Source organism: Lissotriton vulgaris, chromosome 3_1, assembly GCF_964263255.1.
Source record: "Lissotriton vulgaris chromosome 3_1, aLisVul1.2, whole genome shotgun sequence".
In the NCBI taxonomy this organism is placed as follows: domain Eukaryota; kingdom Metazoa; phylum Chordata; class Amphibia; order Caudata; family Salamandridae; genus Lissotriton; species Lissotriton vulgaris.
This window is the reverse complement of record NC_141689.1, coordinates 986,272,623-986,290,060: the sequence shown is the minus strand read 5'-3', so window position 1 is coordinate 986,290,060 and position 17,438 is coordinate 986,272,623. Positions and strand designations below refer to the sequence as shown.

General features: G+C 47.5%; 1 protein-coding gene across 1 annotated transcript in view; it reads right to left on the bottom strand.

Annotated features, from left to right (window-relative positions):
- Window positions 1–6,298: 6,298 nt before the first annotated feature.
- The window catches only part of GLDC (glycine decarboxylase), a 232,154-nt gene continuing 221,014 nt past the window's right edge, over window positions 6,299–17,438 (bottom strand). Inside the window, exons 24-25 of the mRNA XM_086961354.1 lie at window positions 7,874–7,954; window positions 6,299–7,044 (exon numbers count right to left, since the gene is read on the bottom strand). Coding sequence (XP_086817480.1) covers window positions 6,901–7,044; window positions 7,874–7,954 — 225 coding nt within the window. The 3' untranslated portion in view covers window positions 6,299–6,900. The remainder of the gene's footprint in view (window positions 7,045–7,873; window positions 7,955–17,438) is intronic.

Below are 17,438 nucleotides of genomic sequence, written 5' to 3'. Positions count from 1 at the left end.
GGCTAGGTCAGTCCACACCTACCCCTGCAGCATCCGCCTCAAAACCCTCCTAGTCCGAGCATTCAGGCCCATGTGATGCCAGTGGGGGGCAGGGTTCGCCATCACCTCCTCCACTGGCGCACTGTCACATCGGACAGGTGGGTGCTGCAAATCATCTGAAGGGGCTACTTCCTCCCCTTCGAGGCGACCCCTCCAGCCATGCCACCGCAGTACCACCGCCTGTCGGGGGATCACTTGAGTCTTCTGCAAGAGGAAGTTGCGGGCCTCTTGGCCAAGGGGGCCATCGAGCGCGTTCCTGGGCCAGAAGTAGGGTGTGGTTGTTACTCCCACTACTTTCTGGTTCCAAAGAAAGGCAAAGGGGCCTACACCCTATCTTGGACCTGTGGAACGTCAACGGCTCCCTCCGGAAGGAGAAGTTCAAGATGCTGACTTTGGCTCAGGTTTAACTGCCCTGGACCCAGGAGACTGGATGGTAGCGTTGGACTTGCAGGACGCTAATTTTCACATCCCCGTCCTGCCGGACCACCGGCGTTACCTGCCGTTCACGGTAGGCCACGAGCACTTTGTTTACTGTGCTCCCCTTCGGCCTTACCAGTGCCCCACGGGTGTTCACGAAAGTGATGGCGGTGGTCGCAGCTCATCTGCGCAAGTTAGGGGTTTCAGTCTTCCCCTACCTAGACGACTGGTTGTTGAAGGCGGGCTCGCCTCAGACAGTCGTCAGCCACCTCCAGACTACGGCCGACCTCCTGCACCTGCTGGGGTTCCATCAATGTGCCGAAGTCACACCTGTGTCCCTCTCAGAAGATCCTCCATCGGAGCAGTTCTAGACTCAGCGCAGTTTCGGGTTTATCCTCCCGAACAGCGGGTTCGGGATATTCAGGCTCTGATTCTGATCTTTCAGCAGTTATCCAGAGTCTCGGTCAGGTTGACGCTGCGGCTTCTGGGGCTTATGGTCCTCTGCATCCTTCTGGTGCATCACACCCGGTGGCGGATGCGGGCTCTGCAGTGGGACCTGAAGTTTCAGTGGGCTCAGCATCAGGGCAACTTGTCAGACCATGTCTTGATCTCGGAGGGCACTGCAAGACAGTTGCAGTGGTGTCTCACGGATGCGATTGGGTCAGCGGCAGATCCCTCTCCTTACCACAACCGGAGCACGTAGTTTTGACGGACACGTCCCTCCAGGGCTGGTGGGCCACATGGGAGAGGCAGAGATCAGAGGCCTCTGGTCTCCGGCGGAGTCCCGGCTCCACATCAACCTTCTGGAGCTGCGAGCGATCCGGCTTGCACTGAAGGCATTCCTCCCCTCTGTCCGGGAGAGTGTAGTGCAGGTGTTCACGGACAACACCACCGTCATGTGGTACTCCAACAAACAGGGCGGGTGCGGTCGTGGACCCTATGCCAGGAGGCTCTGCGCCTCTGGCAGTGGCTGGAACATCAGGGCGTGACCCTGGTGGTTCAACACCTGGCAGGTTCCCTGAATGCCAGGGCTGACGAACTCAGCCGTCGGGGCATGATGGATCACAAATGGCGTCTGAACTCGGACGTGGCGCAAGGCCTCTTTCAGCAGTGGGGAGAGCCTTGGTTAGATCTATTTGCCACAGCAGAGAATGCACAATGTCATCAGTTCTGCGCGTTGGAATTTCTAAGGCGGCACTCGCTCGGAGACGCTTTTCGTCGTGAGTGGAGCTGCGGTCTGTTGTATGATTTTCCGCCTGTACAACTTCTGCCCAGAGTGCTGAAGAAGATCAGACGCGACCGGGCCCAAGTTATCCTTGTGGCTCTGGACTGGGCACGAAGATACTGGTATCCCGAGCTACTCAGCATGTCTGTCGATCCCCCGATTCGTCTGCCTCTTCAGGAGGACCTTCTGTCGCAGCAGCAGGGGACGGTCCTCCACCCGAACCTGTCCAGTCTCCACTTACATGCGTGGGGATTGAGTGGCGGCAGTTGAAGCCATTTGACTTGCCTCCTGAAGTCTGTAATGTGATTCTGGCAGCCAGGCGTCCCTCCACTACATCGGTATACGCCTGCAGGTGGAACAAATTTGTGGCATGGTGCACAGCAAAGGCTGTGGATCCCCTTTCTGACTCTCTTTCGGAGGTTCTGCTCTCTCTTGCCCAGGAGGGCTCTGCTCTGCTATTTCCGCCTTCTTAAGGCTCCCTGATCAGCCCTCTTTGTTCAAGTCCCCAGTTGGAAATAGGTTTTTGAAGGGCATCACTCATATGTTTCCTCCTGTTCCTTTTGTGATGCCTCAGTGGGACTTGAACCTTGGTCTAGCCTATCTGATGTGCGCTCCTTTCGAGCCACTTCATAACTGCCCTCTTTGTCTCCTTACTCTGAAGACTGCATTCCTGGTTGCCATCACCTCTGCCAGGAAGGTGAGTGAGCTCCAGGTTCTTTCCATCCAGACAAAGTTGTGTTGCGGACACGACCCTCTTTCCTGCCCAAAGTAGTCACAGCCTTCCACCATCGGGCAGTCCATCACCTTGTCCACCTTCTTTCTGCCTCCGCATCCCTCGAAAGATTAAGAGAGGCTCCACCGTCTGGACCCAAAACGTGCGCTCTCATTTTATTTGGATCGCACAGGCCAGTTCCGGGTGGATGACCAACTCTTTGTTGGTTACGTAGGCACTAAGAAAGGTTGGGCGGTGCACAAGCGGACCATCTCTTGGTGGGTCGTGTTGTGCATCAACGTATGCTACTCTTTGGCTAAAAAGGAGCCTCCTGTTGGGCTAAGGGCCCATTCCACTCGGGCCACGGCGGCTACTACTGCCCTGGGTTGGGGAGTCCCCTTGCAGGACATTTGCCAGGCAGCTACGTGGGCCTCGCTGCACACGTTTGCAAGACACTACTGCCTGGACAGCCAAGTTCCGAGAGATGGCTTTTTCGGCCGTTCCGTTCTCCAGAACTTTCTGGTGTGATCATTGGTTCACAGACCCACCACCGGGGCTGGTATTGCTGGGGTATCTATTCTAAGGAAAGGAATCTAATACTAACCTGTTTCTTTCAGATGCACAAGTTACTTACCTTCGGTAACAATATATCTGTAAGAAACAGTAGTTCGTATTAGATTCCTTACCGCCCCACCCATGCTCCCCGTTCTGCGAACCGATATCTAGGGTTAAGGTCATCCCCTTTCAGGGCCCTAGTTTCATGGCACCAGTGTTGGTTTTTATCATGGCTCTGCGTTTCTGGCGCAGAAAAGCTATGTATAACAACTGACGTCAGTGCGCGAGGGCGGCATCTAAGTACTCCGGCGACGTCATCCCTGCTCCGACGACTGATGCGGAGCCGCAGACGACGCCTACCTACGCGCAAGGGTACTGCTACGCAAAGGTTTCCGGATCCAGTCTGACGCCTGGGGATATTCTAAGGTAAGGAATGTAATTCTAACTACGGTTATTCCATTTATCTCACTGCATGCGGCCACGTTTATTTTAGACACCACTAAGTGGCTGTATCAGTTTGCCCTCCTGGGGCGCTAGAGTCTGAGCACATCCTGCCTTAAGGCTGATGGTTTGCTCTACTTCCAGCCCACAGCAAGGCTGTGCCTCAATGGGAGTGTGTCGGAGTCCTTTACTGTTTCCCGGGGTACCAGACAGGGTTTGCCATTGTTGCCGATCCTCTTCGATTGCTATGGATTCCCTTGCATCTGATTTGTGTCAATACCACTCGCAGAGAGGAATGGCCTTCTTTGCCCGCCATGTGCTGGTGTCCCTGTACGCGAATGTTACTCTTTACATGCAGGAGCCTCATGTCACCTTAGATCCACTCATTAGGGAATTCGAGATGCGGGGAAACTTTTATCAACTGGGCCATGTCCATTGTATTTCCCTTGACTAATGGCACTCCCATGACAGGTTTTGAGTTCCCTTTGGTGTGGGCAGAGGGCACAGTCAAATACCTTGGTATTTGGCTTAGCAGAAATATTGACAAATTGTAGAACAACTCTGGTCGACTGGCTCGATGACTCGCCAGTTGGTTGCGGCTCCCATTGTCTCTTATGGGCCGGTTGGCCACTGCCAAAATGATTATCTTTCTGAAGTTCTTCTACCTGTTCCTAAATCTGCCGCTCCCTTTATCCCTTGGCTTCCACAAGCAACTTCGCTCGTGCCTCATCTCACTCACATGGGCAGGATCTCAGCCGCCATTGCCTGGGAGACGGTGCCGCTTCCCTTTGAACAGGGTGGTCTCGGAGCGCCAGACTTCAGTCTCTATTACTGCGCACAGGCCAAATTCGCACACTATTGGCCATTTCCCACCCCGTTCATGGCACATACGGCCCCTGAAAGCGATTGGGCAGCGCCCTGCCCACTGCAAATGGCCACGTTTAAGACTCCGGTACGCCCACGGGACTGCGTGAACACAGTTGCGTGCACAGTATGGGCGTGGGATGCGCTACATCGCAGAGCTAGACTGGACCATCTTTTTACCCCTTTAGTTCCAATCATCGCACACCCTTCACTGGCATTTACACCAGACCGTGATACTTGTGTTAGACTACGCAAAGTTGGACTTACGTCCATGGGTACACTATTTCCTACCAATACCTTCATTTCCACCCAGGATGCCCTCGGGGACAGCGCAGCTACCTTCTTTGCCTCCTACACATTTCCAAGTGCAAACATCCATTCATACATTTGCAGGGTTCCCTGATGCCCCTCCGAAATTTCACGTGCTGGAGTAGTTTCTCACATTCCCCTCGCCCTGCAGACTTATCACCAGATTGTATGCCGACATGCAACATACCGCCCATGTGCGCATACTTACAGTAAGGCAGCGTAGGACACTAATATCACGCCCCCATTAACAGATGTTCAATGGCAGTACTGCTTCTCACAGTTACGTGCATTATCCCAAACTACTGCCTCAGACTCATACATTTCAAATTTCTGCACCGTCTATCGCACTCCGGCAGGGATGCACAGAATGAGGTTGGGGGAGACTCTAGATGTTGTAGGTGTTCCGCCACTGATGCTGCTTATCTCCACCTCTCCTGGACATGCCCGGGTATCCCCACATACTGGGAGGAGATTTTTGCTAGACTGGGTGACTTACTAGGGCTCCAGCTTGAGTGTACTCCCCTGGTAGCACTACTGGGATTTGTGCATGCAGTGCCTCTAGACTGGCACAAACTGGTGGCTTTTGTTGCTGCTAGCTAAACGTAGGGCGGCCACATTGGGGTTGTCATGCCTTCGCCCCGGTTGGCGGACTGGCTTAAAGATGCTGCCTATTGTCAGGCACAGCTTGCTGCCTACTGGGAAATCATGCCGCTACAGACACAGCCTCTAGTGGAGCCCATATATATTTCGGAGTATTTGTTAAGTCAGATGCCTGCGGCGTCAGAAGATGGCGGGTTGGAATAATTTAATTATGCTGAGCTATAGAGAACTGGTCCTCAGAACGATCGCCCCCCCCTCAGATAGGCAAAAGGTATGCTTTCGACTGCTAATACCAAGTTCAAACTGTGCGACTATATTGGTAGGCAAGCCGATGCGGACAGTTATGTATTGTACTTTGTTCTTATTGAGCTTCTGCAGCTAATTTATTTCCTTGAACAGCAAGGCGGGTCGGCATGGGGTATTTGTAAGCGATGGACATATTATATGGTTTTTACATGTATATTGATCATGTAGTGCATACTGCACATCATTACTTGCTGTCTGATCAGGTTCCTATAAGACATTGTATGCACACCTCATGTATTTTTCCAGGTATTGGGACGGACTGCTGTGATATCTTTACAAGAGTTGAATATAATGTAAGCCTGTACATGTGTATTAGATGCATAGTACACAATGCACGACTACGCTTACCTTCGGACTATGTCACTATGAGATTGTGTATGAAGTCAATGTTTTCAAAATTACAAAATTAAAAAATACATGAAACCAGAAAAACAAATTCACCACAAAAATTTTAAATTAGCCACTTAAAACTTTAAACCCAAAACCAATTGTGCAGGGTTGTGAGAGAAGCAAATAATATTTCGCCCGCAGGTCTGGATATCAGATCAGGTAAGTGAGCTGAAAAACAATGTTAGTAGGGGACAAAAAGGAAAGAAGGGAGGAATCAAACCTTTTGAACACATGAAAAACCGCCTCCCCATAAAAAGTCATTTTAATTTCAAATCTGACACTCTAATTCATCCGAAACACAAAGATCAAAGCATTTTCAGAAACTGATGCTCAATGGTAAGAAACCAGAAAACATGCACCCTTAAAAAATAAATGTTAAAAAAACTTACGTCTGGTAACGCCGAAAAGCAACATAAAAAAAGATAAATTGCAAGGGAAGATAGAACAGGAGAAAACATAGGGACTTTATTGGAATACCAAATCAATACGTTAAAACGCATGTAATAAAGGTTTAACTTCTAAATTGGTCAGGCAGTAGTGGGTTACATTTGAAGAAAATGTATTAACACCTGTTCTTCCTAATTTTTTTTATACAAAAAAGTAAATATTTACAATGACAATTACCTTAATAGGCACCCAAAAATCTGAAACCTGAAAAAGGACATCTCTTTAAAGACTGACTCCCAAAAGTAAAAAAAAAAAAAAAAAAGTTACATTAAAATTGGAAATCTTTACTGTGAAAAGAGGAAGCTCTGAGCCCTAAACATTAAAAAAGGGTGTCTGATGAAGGCATCATTAACATCGATTGCTGCGGAAACTGAGGCACTGAATCAAGTCAGCTTCCGGGTTGAACTACTCCCGTCCAATGCTTTGATTGTATTCACAATTGTGTAGCAGCAATTCAATTAACAATATGTGGACTAAGACAAATATACACAGTATATAAAACCCCTTCTTTGAATCAGGGGAGGAAAGAAAAAGGACATCGCCAAATTCAAGCAAAGTGATGAAAGGACAGTCTTGTGAAAATAAACGTAAGAGACTAGGACAAGGCCCTCTTCTGCTCTGCAAACGGTGATTCATAAGAGTCCATTGGTGGGCAGGTGCAGACCAAGTGCTGGTCGCCGTAGATGTCATCTATGCGTGATATGGTAGGCCAGAACTTGCTATCTGGTTTCACGAATGGCTAAAAAAGCACAACAAAATGTCAGAATGAAATGCACATACACAGCCATAACTTACGCATTTGCCTTTTATTTTTCACAAAGAACGTGCAAGGTTTTGCATGGGCATTGCAAGGGTCTTACACAAGTGAGAAAAAAATGGCTGACCTTCTGAAAGAGGAGCAAATGTGGAATTAGTTTACTTATATGGAGAAATTTGATGCACAACTCTGAAGACAAATGAACTTAACATTGTTTCAACCCATCAGGCAGACCAGGGTATTTATAAACGAACTTTTCAGGTCCAGCCTGGGCAGCGCATGCTCTGCTCTGCGAGGCATGCTTTATTCAGGTAGGGACTTGAAGCTCTGCCCATATTTTTAATTGGCTTGTGTCATTGTTAATTGTAAATTGTGGCTGTTCATTGGTCCATAGGCTTAGTAGTCCCTCCTTAGTACCACCATGTCTTTTTGTAACCCCCCATGGCAACACCTCCTGTTACATGTGTTACTCGGTAGGCTTTAATTACAGCCTCCGAGCACTATTTTCTCAAATAGCTTTGTCCTGCCTGCAATGCTCTCTCCTAGTGCTTTTTAAACTTGTTATAGCACAAACGCAATTGCAATGAAATATGTCTTGCATTTGCGAGAGTTTAATCTATTGGAATTGTAAATGACAAAGCCTTTTATTTCTCACTTGTAAGAGCACAAATTAAAGGTGTTGGCATTTGCCATGCCAATAGCTCAAACTATCATAAATGCAAGACCTATTACATTTCAAATGCTAGTTTTCAAATGAAGCGACAGCTTGAGGCAGACTGCTGTATGGTTTGGCAAAAATTAAATTACTTACCAGTGGGAAAGCAGCTAATTCTCTGGAATAGGGCCGGTCCCATGTTGAGGAAGCAATGCAGGTTAAAGTGTGAGGTGCCATCTATTACCGGAAAAGAGGGGGAAAAAACACAGGCTGTTACTGACTGACCGCAGGAGGAAATAAAACAGTGTGAGCCACAATTTGTTAGTAGAGATGGACAAGGGCACAAAACGACCACCCCCAGCAACTGTGTAGTTCTGTCTACAGGCATAAAACTTCAGATAACTTGACGTGTGTGGGTAACCTTCAAATAACGCTTCATATGGACCTCACCGCTTCAAATTCATTTTGACAACTTAAAATGTATGTGTACCATCAAACCACCTCTTTAGGGTGACAGGTAAACAATCAATCAGGGTTTTATAAAGCGTGCAACTCACCCGTGAGGGTCTCAAGGCGCTGGGGGGGTGGGCTGATCTCTGGTTCAGTCGAAGAGCCAGGTCTTGAGGTTGTTCCTGAAGGTGTGTCGGTGGGAGTCTGATGTGGACAGGGTGCTTGTTTCTGTCCTTGCCTGAGACTTAGGAGAAGGCTCTTCCGCCTGCTTTGTTTCTTCGGATGCGTGGGGTTTCTGCCAGGGAGAGATCGGAGGAGCAGAGGTTCCTTTTGGGTACGTGGACGGAGACTCTCGTTGAGGTATTTGGGTTCGATGTGGAGGGATTTGTAGGCATTTCATTTCCACAGACTCTGGAAGCTTGCTCTCTATTGCCTTGTTCTGAACAGGTCTATGCTTAGAATTATTTTCTTTGAGCATTTTAAGGCTTGGAAAAACGGGCAAGCGCAACTTTATCCAGACACCTGTGCTGTGCTTTAGTCCAATGTCACATTTTCCTTGGTGATACTTCGGGACAGGCAAACAAGTCAAACATTTGATGCTCAACAGAAATTAGTTATGTATAGAACCCTACTTTTCTCCCATGAACCCAAGATTTTCTTGTACCCGACTGAGCATTTTTTTTACCTCCACTGAGGCCCGGACTATGTGCAGTTAAAGCCAAGCTTGCAAAACGAGCGTTGCCTGAATTAGACAGGTCAGTAGCTGCAAAACGAACATTCCAAATGCACCCAGAATCAGGACTATACACACTGAGGGCTGCCCTATCACTGTGTAACTTTATAGAAGGGGAAAAATAAAAATACGTTTGCCACTTGCTACTTCTCCCCTCCAAAGTTGCGACACCCAGTACTTTCCATACAGAGCATCTACCGGCCACAAATGCATTGAACTTCGTGAAATAGGCAAACCGGCATAGCGCAAATTGCATAAGCTCCCAGGCTGCTGCTACTAACACTATGTTGATGGCTGTTATTAGTTGTGCTAATACAAAGGCAAGGTCTATAAATCAGTTTATGGTATTAAGGCATCATTATGAGTTTGGCAGTGCAGCACCACCCCACACTACCAAACCCATGTACAAACCACCCGCCAAGTTAGGAGTTCTCATGTCTGGCAGACTAGTGTGCATGCACACGGGGGGCAAATGTTGTGGCCCCCTGTGTACATCTACATGGCGTGAGGCACAAGGGGGCCCTGTAGGGCCCCCTTTGTTTCCTCACAGCCACACTTTTCATAGCAGTCACACTATCATGAAAAATACCCCCACATCGCCACCAAGGATCTCCGATCCTTAGCAGGTGCAGTGGTCCCAAAGCAGCCCAAAAGCCCTGGTGGTATTGGGGCGATTGGAAGGCTGCCACCAGGCGCCCCGCAAGTCTGGCGACTCGTAATAAAGTCCTTAGGGGCATATTATCAAGGAAGGCGTTAAAAATTATCGCCGCTTTAGTGGCAGAAAACTGCAGCTAAAGCGGCGATAATAGGCTTGATAATATTCCCTTGAGAATTCCAATAGAAGTCCATGTTCAGGTGTGAACATGGGCTTCTATTGGAATTCTCCAGGGCGTATTATCAAGCCTATTATCTCCGCTTTAGCAGCAGTTTTCTGCCGCTAAAGCGGCGATCATTTTATCTCTGTTCTTGAAATGCCCCTTCGTGTCCTGCACTAAACCCAAAAAGACTAATTTACCATTCGCATGGGTGAAGGGGGTCAACCAAGATACCGTAAGAATCTGATCAAGTTGGAAAGGCCTGAATGAGGAGGGCGAGGATGGTTTATTCTTTATGTGGCTCTATTTTATATAGTTAAGATTATATCTATATAGCGGACATATATACTAAATAAATTTCAGAGTATAGCACATATGCAATAAGTGGGAGTTCAAGAATGGCACCATGATAGGATTCCTAGACTTAGATAAGCAGATAAAGGTGATGTTCAAGAACTTCTCAGATGCCCTGCATACACTTCCGCAGTCCTGATCTGGTTGTGGATCTCCTCCGGCACAGGTCAGAGCCAATGCAAACCTGCAGCCCAAGAGTGGGTACAGCAGATCTGTGAAACCAGGACTGTAAGTCCCTATCAAAGTGTTTCTGTATGATCATAACGACTGCATGTCAAGAACATTTTCTCATGTAAAACGACGGGCTAAGTGCACCAATTCATCCTTAATAATCCGTATCAAAGATGGGAAAGCAATCAAATGCAAAATAGACATTGACTGAGGAAAGCCATGAATATAATTACTGCTGGGCACGAAGTACAACCAGGATTACGCAACTGTTGTGCATTTCTGATGGAAGCTTTAAAAGACAAACACCTGTTGACAATCTTTTAGGCATAAAATCCGATGGATGAACACTACAGCAGGGAATCAAAGAGCCCTCAAGATAACAAATTTCCTTAGCTAGAAAAGCTGCTAGTTTGACCCACTTATTTTCAGATGGTAAAAGTCTCTTTATACCTTCCATCGATAAATTCAACCTCTCATGTTCAAGGGTTAACTACGATGTTATTTATGCGCCACTACTAACCACACATCGGAGGGTGATATTCACTTGAGGTTTCAAATGGAAAGGAAAGCTCCAGAAAAAAAGTGCTGGCCCTGCATTTTACACATAGGAGTACATTCTCGCTACCTGCTCCAAATGTGGTTCAATATTACCACTGCAAGATTGATCCTGTCCCAGCTCTTCAGGCATACTACTGAGAATCTTCATGGATTCTAAAAAGTAGTACATTTGCAGCGGTTTATAGGGCTACCAGTACGTGTGCAGATTTAATATTTGTGATTCGCACCCTATGTGTTTTAAAAACCCATGATGCCTCTACTGTCCGATTTCATAGAGCTTAAGTGATGGGGCAGCTGTCAGAACCTTGTAAGACTATAGTAATTCGCTTTGTGCTAGTCTTACTGCAAATCAAACTCCGTTGTGAGTGCAAGTCCAAAATACTGCCAGTGCACTAGTTTACAAGTGCTGGATAAACAAGGATAAACGGAGAATTAATAATATGTTTGTCTTCCCAGCCAAGTCATTCAATAAACAAAATTAGAACAAATTTCCTACCTATTTTCGTATTAGTTCTGCATATCCCTTAAAGCTTCAGAAACCTGGAACCCACAGGGTGTTTCAAAAGAACCCTCACTCACCTACCTAGTAGGTGACCTGCTTCATCATTGGGTTCCCGTCCTGGTTGCCGAATGCTCCCAGGGTGTGCTGTGACACACGATTACAGCAGAGCTGGTTATTTTGAGTGTTCAAATAACGGTATGTGTCTATGTGAGGAGAGGATTAAAATTGGCTCGAGGTTCCCTATTTTTTTGGTAGTGATTTTATTCTTAGGACTCTTGGTCAATATTAAAAGCGAGTCATGAATATATGTGGGCTACTTAGTTGGTCCCACTTATCTTTGGTGTGTTCATCCTGGGTGTCGTGTACATGTTTCTGCCACTTTTAATAGCCCATATAGGTCAACATGGCTTTATCCAGGACCAAGTTCAGAGTGCCCGCAGGCTTACTAAGTCATGCAAGTAGAGGATGCCTATTTTAAGTACTTACAAAACCCCTGAAGAATTCGATCATAATACCTCTTGTATCGTATCATTATTTGGTATGCTGTCTTGCTTACTATCAGTTTGAAAAACCCATGATGCCTCTACTGCCAGATTGCATAGGGCTTTAATGATGGGGCAGCTGTCAAAACCATATTAGACTATTGTAAATCACTTGGTGCTAGTCTTAGTGCAAATCAATATCCGTTGTGAGAGTAGGTCCAAAATACTGTCAGTAGACTAGTTTACAAGTGCACCTGAAAAACTTGCATTCAACTCCTTGGTGAGCAATAGCAATTGTTCTTCTATCTTCCCCTTTTGTGCCCTTCCTAATAAACAATGATCTTGTTCTACTCTAAAACTCGCCTTTAAATTGTGTCTCAATCCGCTCTAGCCAATGCTTACTGTGACACCACTAAATAGCCCCTCCCTTTCCGATCAAAATACACTGCTCCTCTTCCCTCGACCCCAACCTACTCCTTTCCTTCTCTACTTCGACTTGGACCATCGAATACCTCCCTCTTCTCTGGATACTCCCTCTCCCAACTATCGTTAAATTTATAAGACCTTGTATAGGAAAGTGCCCCTTTTTGCATGGTTACCCTAACACTTTTTGCCAGATAACGGATGTGAACTTGACTGAGTGTGACCTGGGTCCCTGCTAATCAGGTTGCGAGGGCATGTGTTCTTTCCCAAAACTGTACCTTTCTTTCCACCATTGTCTTATCTCTGGATCGCATGCAACTCCCTTGTAAAAGGTACCACTGGTACCAAGAGACCTTGAGACCAGAGAAGGTTTCTGAGGGCTACAGCATGTATTATGCCACCCTCAGAGACCGCTCACCTTAACACCCACACACTGCCATTGCAGGCTGCTTGTTTTGGTGCAGACCATACTGAAGAGTCGACATGGCACACATCCCTTTTTGCCGTGCCCACCACCACTAGCAGGCCTCACAGCCCTAAGGCCAGGTGCAACATACCACAGGTGAGGGCATAGCTGCATGAGCAATATGTGTCGGTAATTCACAGGCATTGTAAGAACAGTAAGGCCATTTTGAGTAAATGGGCTGGAGTTTGTCATTACGAAGTCCACAGCTCCATGATGACTTGACTGAAGTTGGATACCAAACTTCTCAGCATAATAAACCCACACTCATGCCAATGATGGATTTATTTATAAAATGCACTCAGAGGGCATCTCAGAGATACCCCCTGAAAAAACGACGAACTCTAGTGTATTGGCTGACTGGTCCCAGTCAGCCAGTCACCACCAGACAGGTTTCTGACCTCATGGGGTGAGAGCCTTTGTGCCCTCAGAGGTCAGAAACAAAGCTTGTTCTCGGTGGAGTCACACACACCATCCCCTGGCAGAAACAGCAACACTTGGTAGTCAATCAATCAGGGGTTTATAAAGCACCTTACTCACACGTAAGGGGCTCAAGGCGCTTTGGGGTTGGGGGGGGGGGGGGGGGGTGCAGCTCCAGATCAGTCGAAGAGCCAGGTCTTTAGACACTTCCTGAAGGTGTGCAGAGTGGGAGAGCATCTGATGTTAACTGGGAGCTCATTCCAGGTCTTTGCTGCGACGTAGGAGAAGGCTCTTCTGCCTGCTCTGGTTCTGCGGATGCTTGGGTCTCTGCCAGGGCGAGGTCGGCAGAGCGGATGTTCTTTTTTGGTACGTGAAAGGAGACTCTTTCGTTGATGTATTTGGGTCTGATGTTGTGGAGGGATTTGTAGGCGTGTGTGAGTAGCCTGTTTACTCTCTTCGCAATGGGGAGCCAATGGAGGTCTCGTAGTTGCCGGGTCATGTGCTCGTGTAGTGAGGTTTCGAGGAGGAGTCTGGCTGCGGTGTTCGGGATGGTTTGGAGCTTGTGTAGCAGGTTTTGTTGATTCCGGTGTAGAGGGCATTGCCATAGTCCAATCTGCTGGTTATGAGTGCTTGAGTGGCGGTCTTTCTGCTTTCAGGGGGTGGGGGGTTGCACTTGAATGTCTTGTGGAGGGAGTTGAAACAGGTGGAGGCAATGGCATTGGGTATGGTGGGTCAAGGTGAAGGAAGAGTCTAGAATGATGCAGAGGTTCCAGGCAAGGTATGTCGGGGTAGGTGGGTTTCCGAGTGTAGGGGGCCCCAGGAGCAGGCCCATGCAGTGGGGAAGGGTCCGAGGATGAGGACCTCTGTCTTCTCAGAGTTCATCTTTAGACCGTGGTTGCTCATCCAGGCGGCAACCTCTTTCATTCCTTCTTGGAAGCAGAGTCTGGGGTTCTTCGTGAGAGAGAGGATGAGCTGGGTGTCGTCGGCGTAAGATACTATGCTGAGCCCATGCTGACTAACGATGGCGGCCATGTAGATGTTGGAGTGTGCGGTTGAGTGAGAATCCTTGGGGTACTCCACAGTAGACTCCGTCAGACTGGATCCGGAATGGTTTTTTGTCAACAGTACCCCTGCGCGTCGGTAGGTGCCGTCTTATGGCTCTGCATTAGTCGTAGTCGCCGAGATGACGTCGCTGGAGCTACTTAGACGCGCCCACGTCAGTTCGGTACACGACTTTCCACACCAGGAACGCAGAGCCATGCAAGATACTGACCACTGGTGCATTGAAACTAGGGCCCTGAAAGGGATGTCCTTAACCCTAGAAATCAGTTCGCAGAACGGGGAGGATGGGTCGGGCGGTAAGGAATCTATCACCAACTAATGTCTTTTACAGATATATTGTTACACAATTGAGTAACTTGTGCCTCTGAAAGACACGTTGGTGATAGATTCCTTACCTTAGAATAGATACCCCAGCAATACCAACCCCGGTGGTGGGTCTGCGAACAAAGATCACACCAGAAAGTCACAGGGAACAGAGCGGCCAAAGAAGCGGTCTCTCCGGACTGGACTGTCAAGGCAATAATGCTTAGTAAAAGTGTGCAGCGAGGCCCACATGGCACGTCCCAATCCAGTAGTAGCTGCTGTCATCCTAGTAGAACGGGCACGCAACCCCACCAGAGGTTCCTTTTTAGCCAGAGAATAACAGGCTTTGATACACAAGACGACCCAGCGGGAGATGGTAGTCATGTGTACAACCCGGCCTTTCTTGGCGCCCACGTAGCAAACAAATAGCTGGTCATCCTCCCGGAACTGTTGTGTGCGATTTAAGTAAAAAGAAAGTGCATGTTTTGGGTCCAAACGGTGGAGCCTCTCTTCCTCTCTGGAAGGGTGCGGAGGCGGAAAGAAAGTGGGAAAGGTGATAGTCTGCCCAATGTGAAAAGCAGTGACAACTTTTGGCAAGGAGGAAGGACGAGTGCGAAGCACAACCTTGTCCGGATGAACTGCCAGGAGGCTTAGAAGAAAACGCCTTTAACTCACTCACACGCCTAGCGGAGGTGATGGCAACCAGGAAAGCAGTCTTCAAGGTCAACAAACGAAGAGGACAGTTGTGGAGCGGCTCAAAAGAAGCATAAATCAAAAAAGTAAGTACCAGATTACAGTCCCACTGACGCATCACAAACAGGATAGGAGAGAAAAGGTGAGTAATGACTGAGAAATCTACTAACAGGGGACTTGAAAAGAGAGCGAATCAGGGAGCCTGAGAAAAGCCGAGATTGCAGAAAAATAGCCCATGATAGTGCCTAGAGCAGAGCCTTGCCGGGCCAAAGAAAAACGGAACAAAAGGACCTCTGAAAGAGGTACAGAAAGGGGATCCACAGCCTTTGCTGTGCACCATGCCACAAATTTGGTCCACCTGCAGGTGTATACCGATTTAGGTCAGGACGCCTGGCTGCCAGAATGACATCACAGACTTCACGAGGCAAGTCAAACAGAATCAACTGTCACCGCTCAATCTCCACGCATGCAGGTGGAGGCTGGACAGGTTCGGGTGGAGGTCCATCCCCTGCTGCTGCGACAGAAGAATCTCCGAAGAGGCAGTCTGATTGGGGGATCCACGCTCATACTGAGTAGCTCTGAGTACCAAACTCTTCGAGCCCAGTCCGGTGCCACAATAATGACTTGGGCCCGGTTGCGCCTGATCTTCAGCACTCTGGACAGAAGTGGTATAGGCGGAAAGGCGTACAATAGACCGCAGCTCCACTCGCGACGAAAAGTGTAGCCGAACGAGTGCCGCCTTGGAAAGTCCAACGCACAGAACAGCTGACATTGCACGTTCTCTTCGGTGGCGAAACCAAAGCTCTCCACACTGTCGAAAGAGACCTTGCACCACCTCAGAGTGAAGACGCCATTTGTGATCCATCAGGCACCAGTGGCTGAGTTTGTCCTTCCTGGCGCTCAAAGAACCTGCCAGGTGTTGAACAGTTAATGAAACGCCTTGGCATTCCAGCCATGTCTAGAGGTGCAGAGCCTCCTGACATAGTGTCCATGACCCCACCCCACATTGTTTGTTGCAATACCACATGGCGTTGATGTTGTCTGTAAACACCTGCAATAATTCGATAAAAAAATACCGAATCGGTAGGATTTGGTATTTACCGAATCTGTATTTACCGATTCGGTATTTGCCATTGATTCCTATGGGCCTGGAGGCCCATAGGAATAAATGTCAATTACCGAATCGGTAATTACTGATTCGTTAAATACCGAAAAATTCAAGGGAGGCAGGGTGTCACTTTGACACCCTGCTGCACCCCTAATTAGTGCTTGTGTGCCACATGGCACAGGTGTAAATGCACATATTTGCATTTACATAGGAATTCGTTATTTACCACCAACTAATAGTTGGTGGTAAATAACGAATCCTTAAAGCCCTGTAGCACTGTTTACAGTGCTACCTACATTACAAAATACAAATTCGGTAAAATTACCGATTCGGTAAAATTACCGAATCTGTATTTTTTCATTCCCTACATCTCAGTATCCAAATACCGGTCGGTAACGGCCGAAAATCAGTATTTTCGCCAGTTACCGACCGGTATTTGGATACCTACATCTGGCCCTAGTGAAGACTGAAATTTGGAGCAGTGGTCCCATTGTTTTGTTTTTTAATACAGGTTGAGACTGCCAAGGTTATGTATCTTGGATTCTGGTATTTAGTAAAAGCGAACAAGATTCATGCACTCCCTTGAATGGACTACACTTTGGAACCCCTTGCATGGAAGCCGAAGGATGCAAAACCCTGCCATGAAACTGCTCTTAAACCCATATATTGCCAGCCTTATAGTCTGCAATGACAACCTAGGACCAAATGGATACGCTTGAAATTTGCATACCTCACTCACAGGGCTATTCATGTACACAAGCTCTCATTTTTTTTTTTTAAAGTTACACATTTCCATTTCTAGAGGGAGTTTATGTTCTAAATCAAAAACACAAACTCATATCATAAACTAATATCATAAACTACCTGATAATCAGTCTCTGAAAAATTAGCTACACTTTGGAACTGTTTACCTATACAGATATGGAAATGACCATTTGAAGTTCAGAAAAGCCATCAAAACAAAGCTCTTCTCCACCTTAACCAGAGGATTAAAATCCCTCAGAAACCTTCATATGTCAGTACTAAATTTAACTTCATGTAACAGTATGTGCGGGTCACTGGCTAAAGATAATGGAACAAGGATACTGCCAGCTGGGGCAATAAAGGCTCACCGCCACCCTAACCAGGCTTCCTTTTTATATTACCTGATTTTTGCATGTTGCACCCTATTTTTCATTATTCCA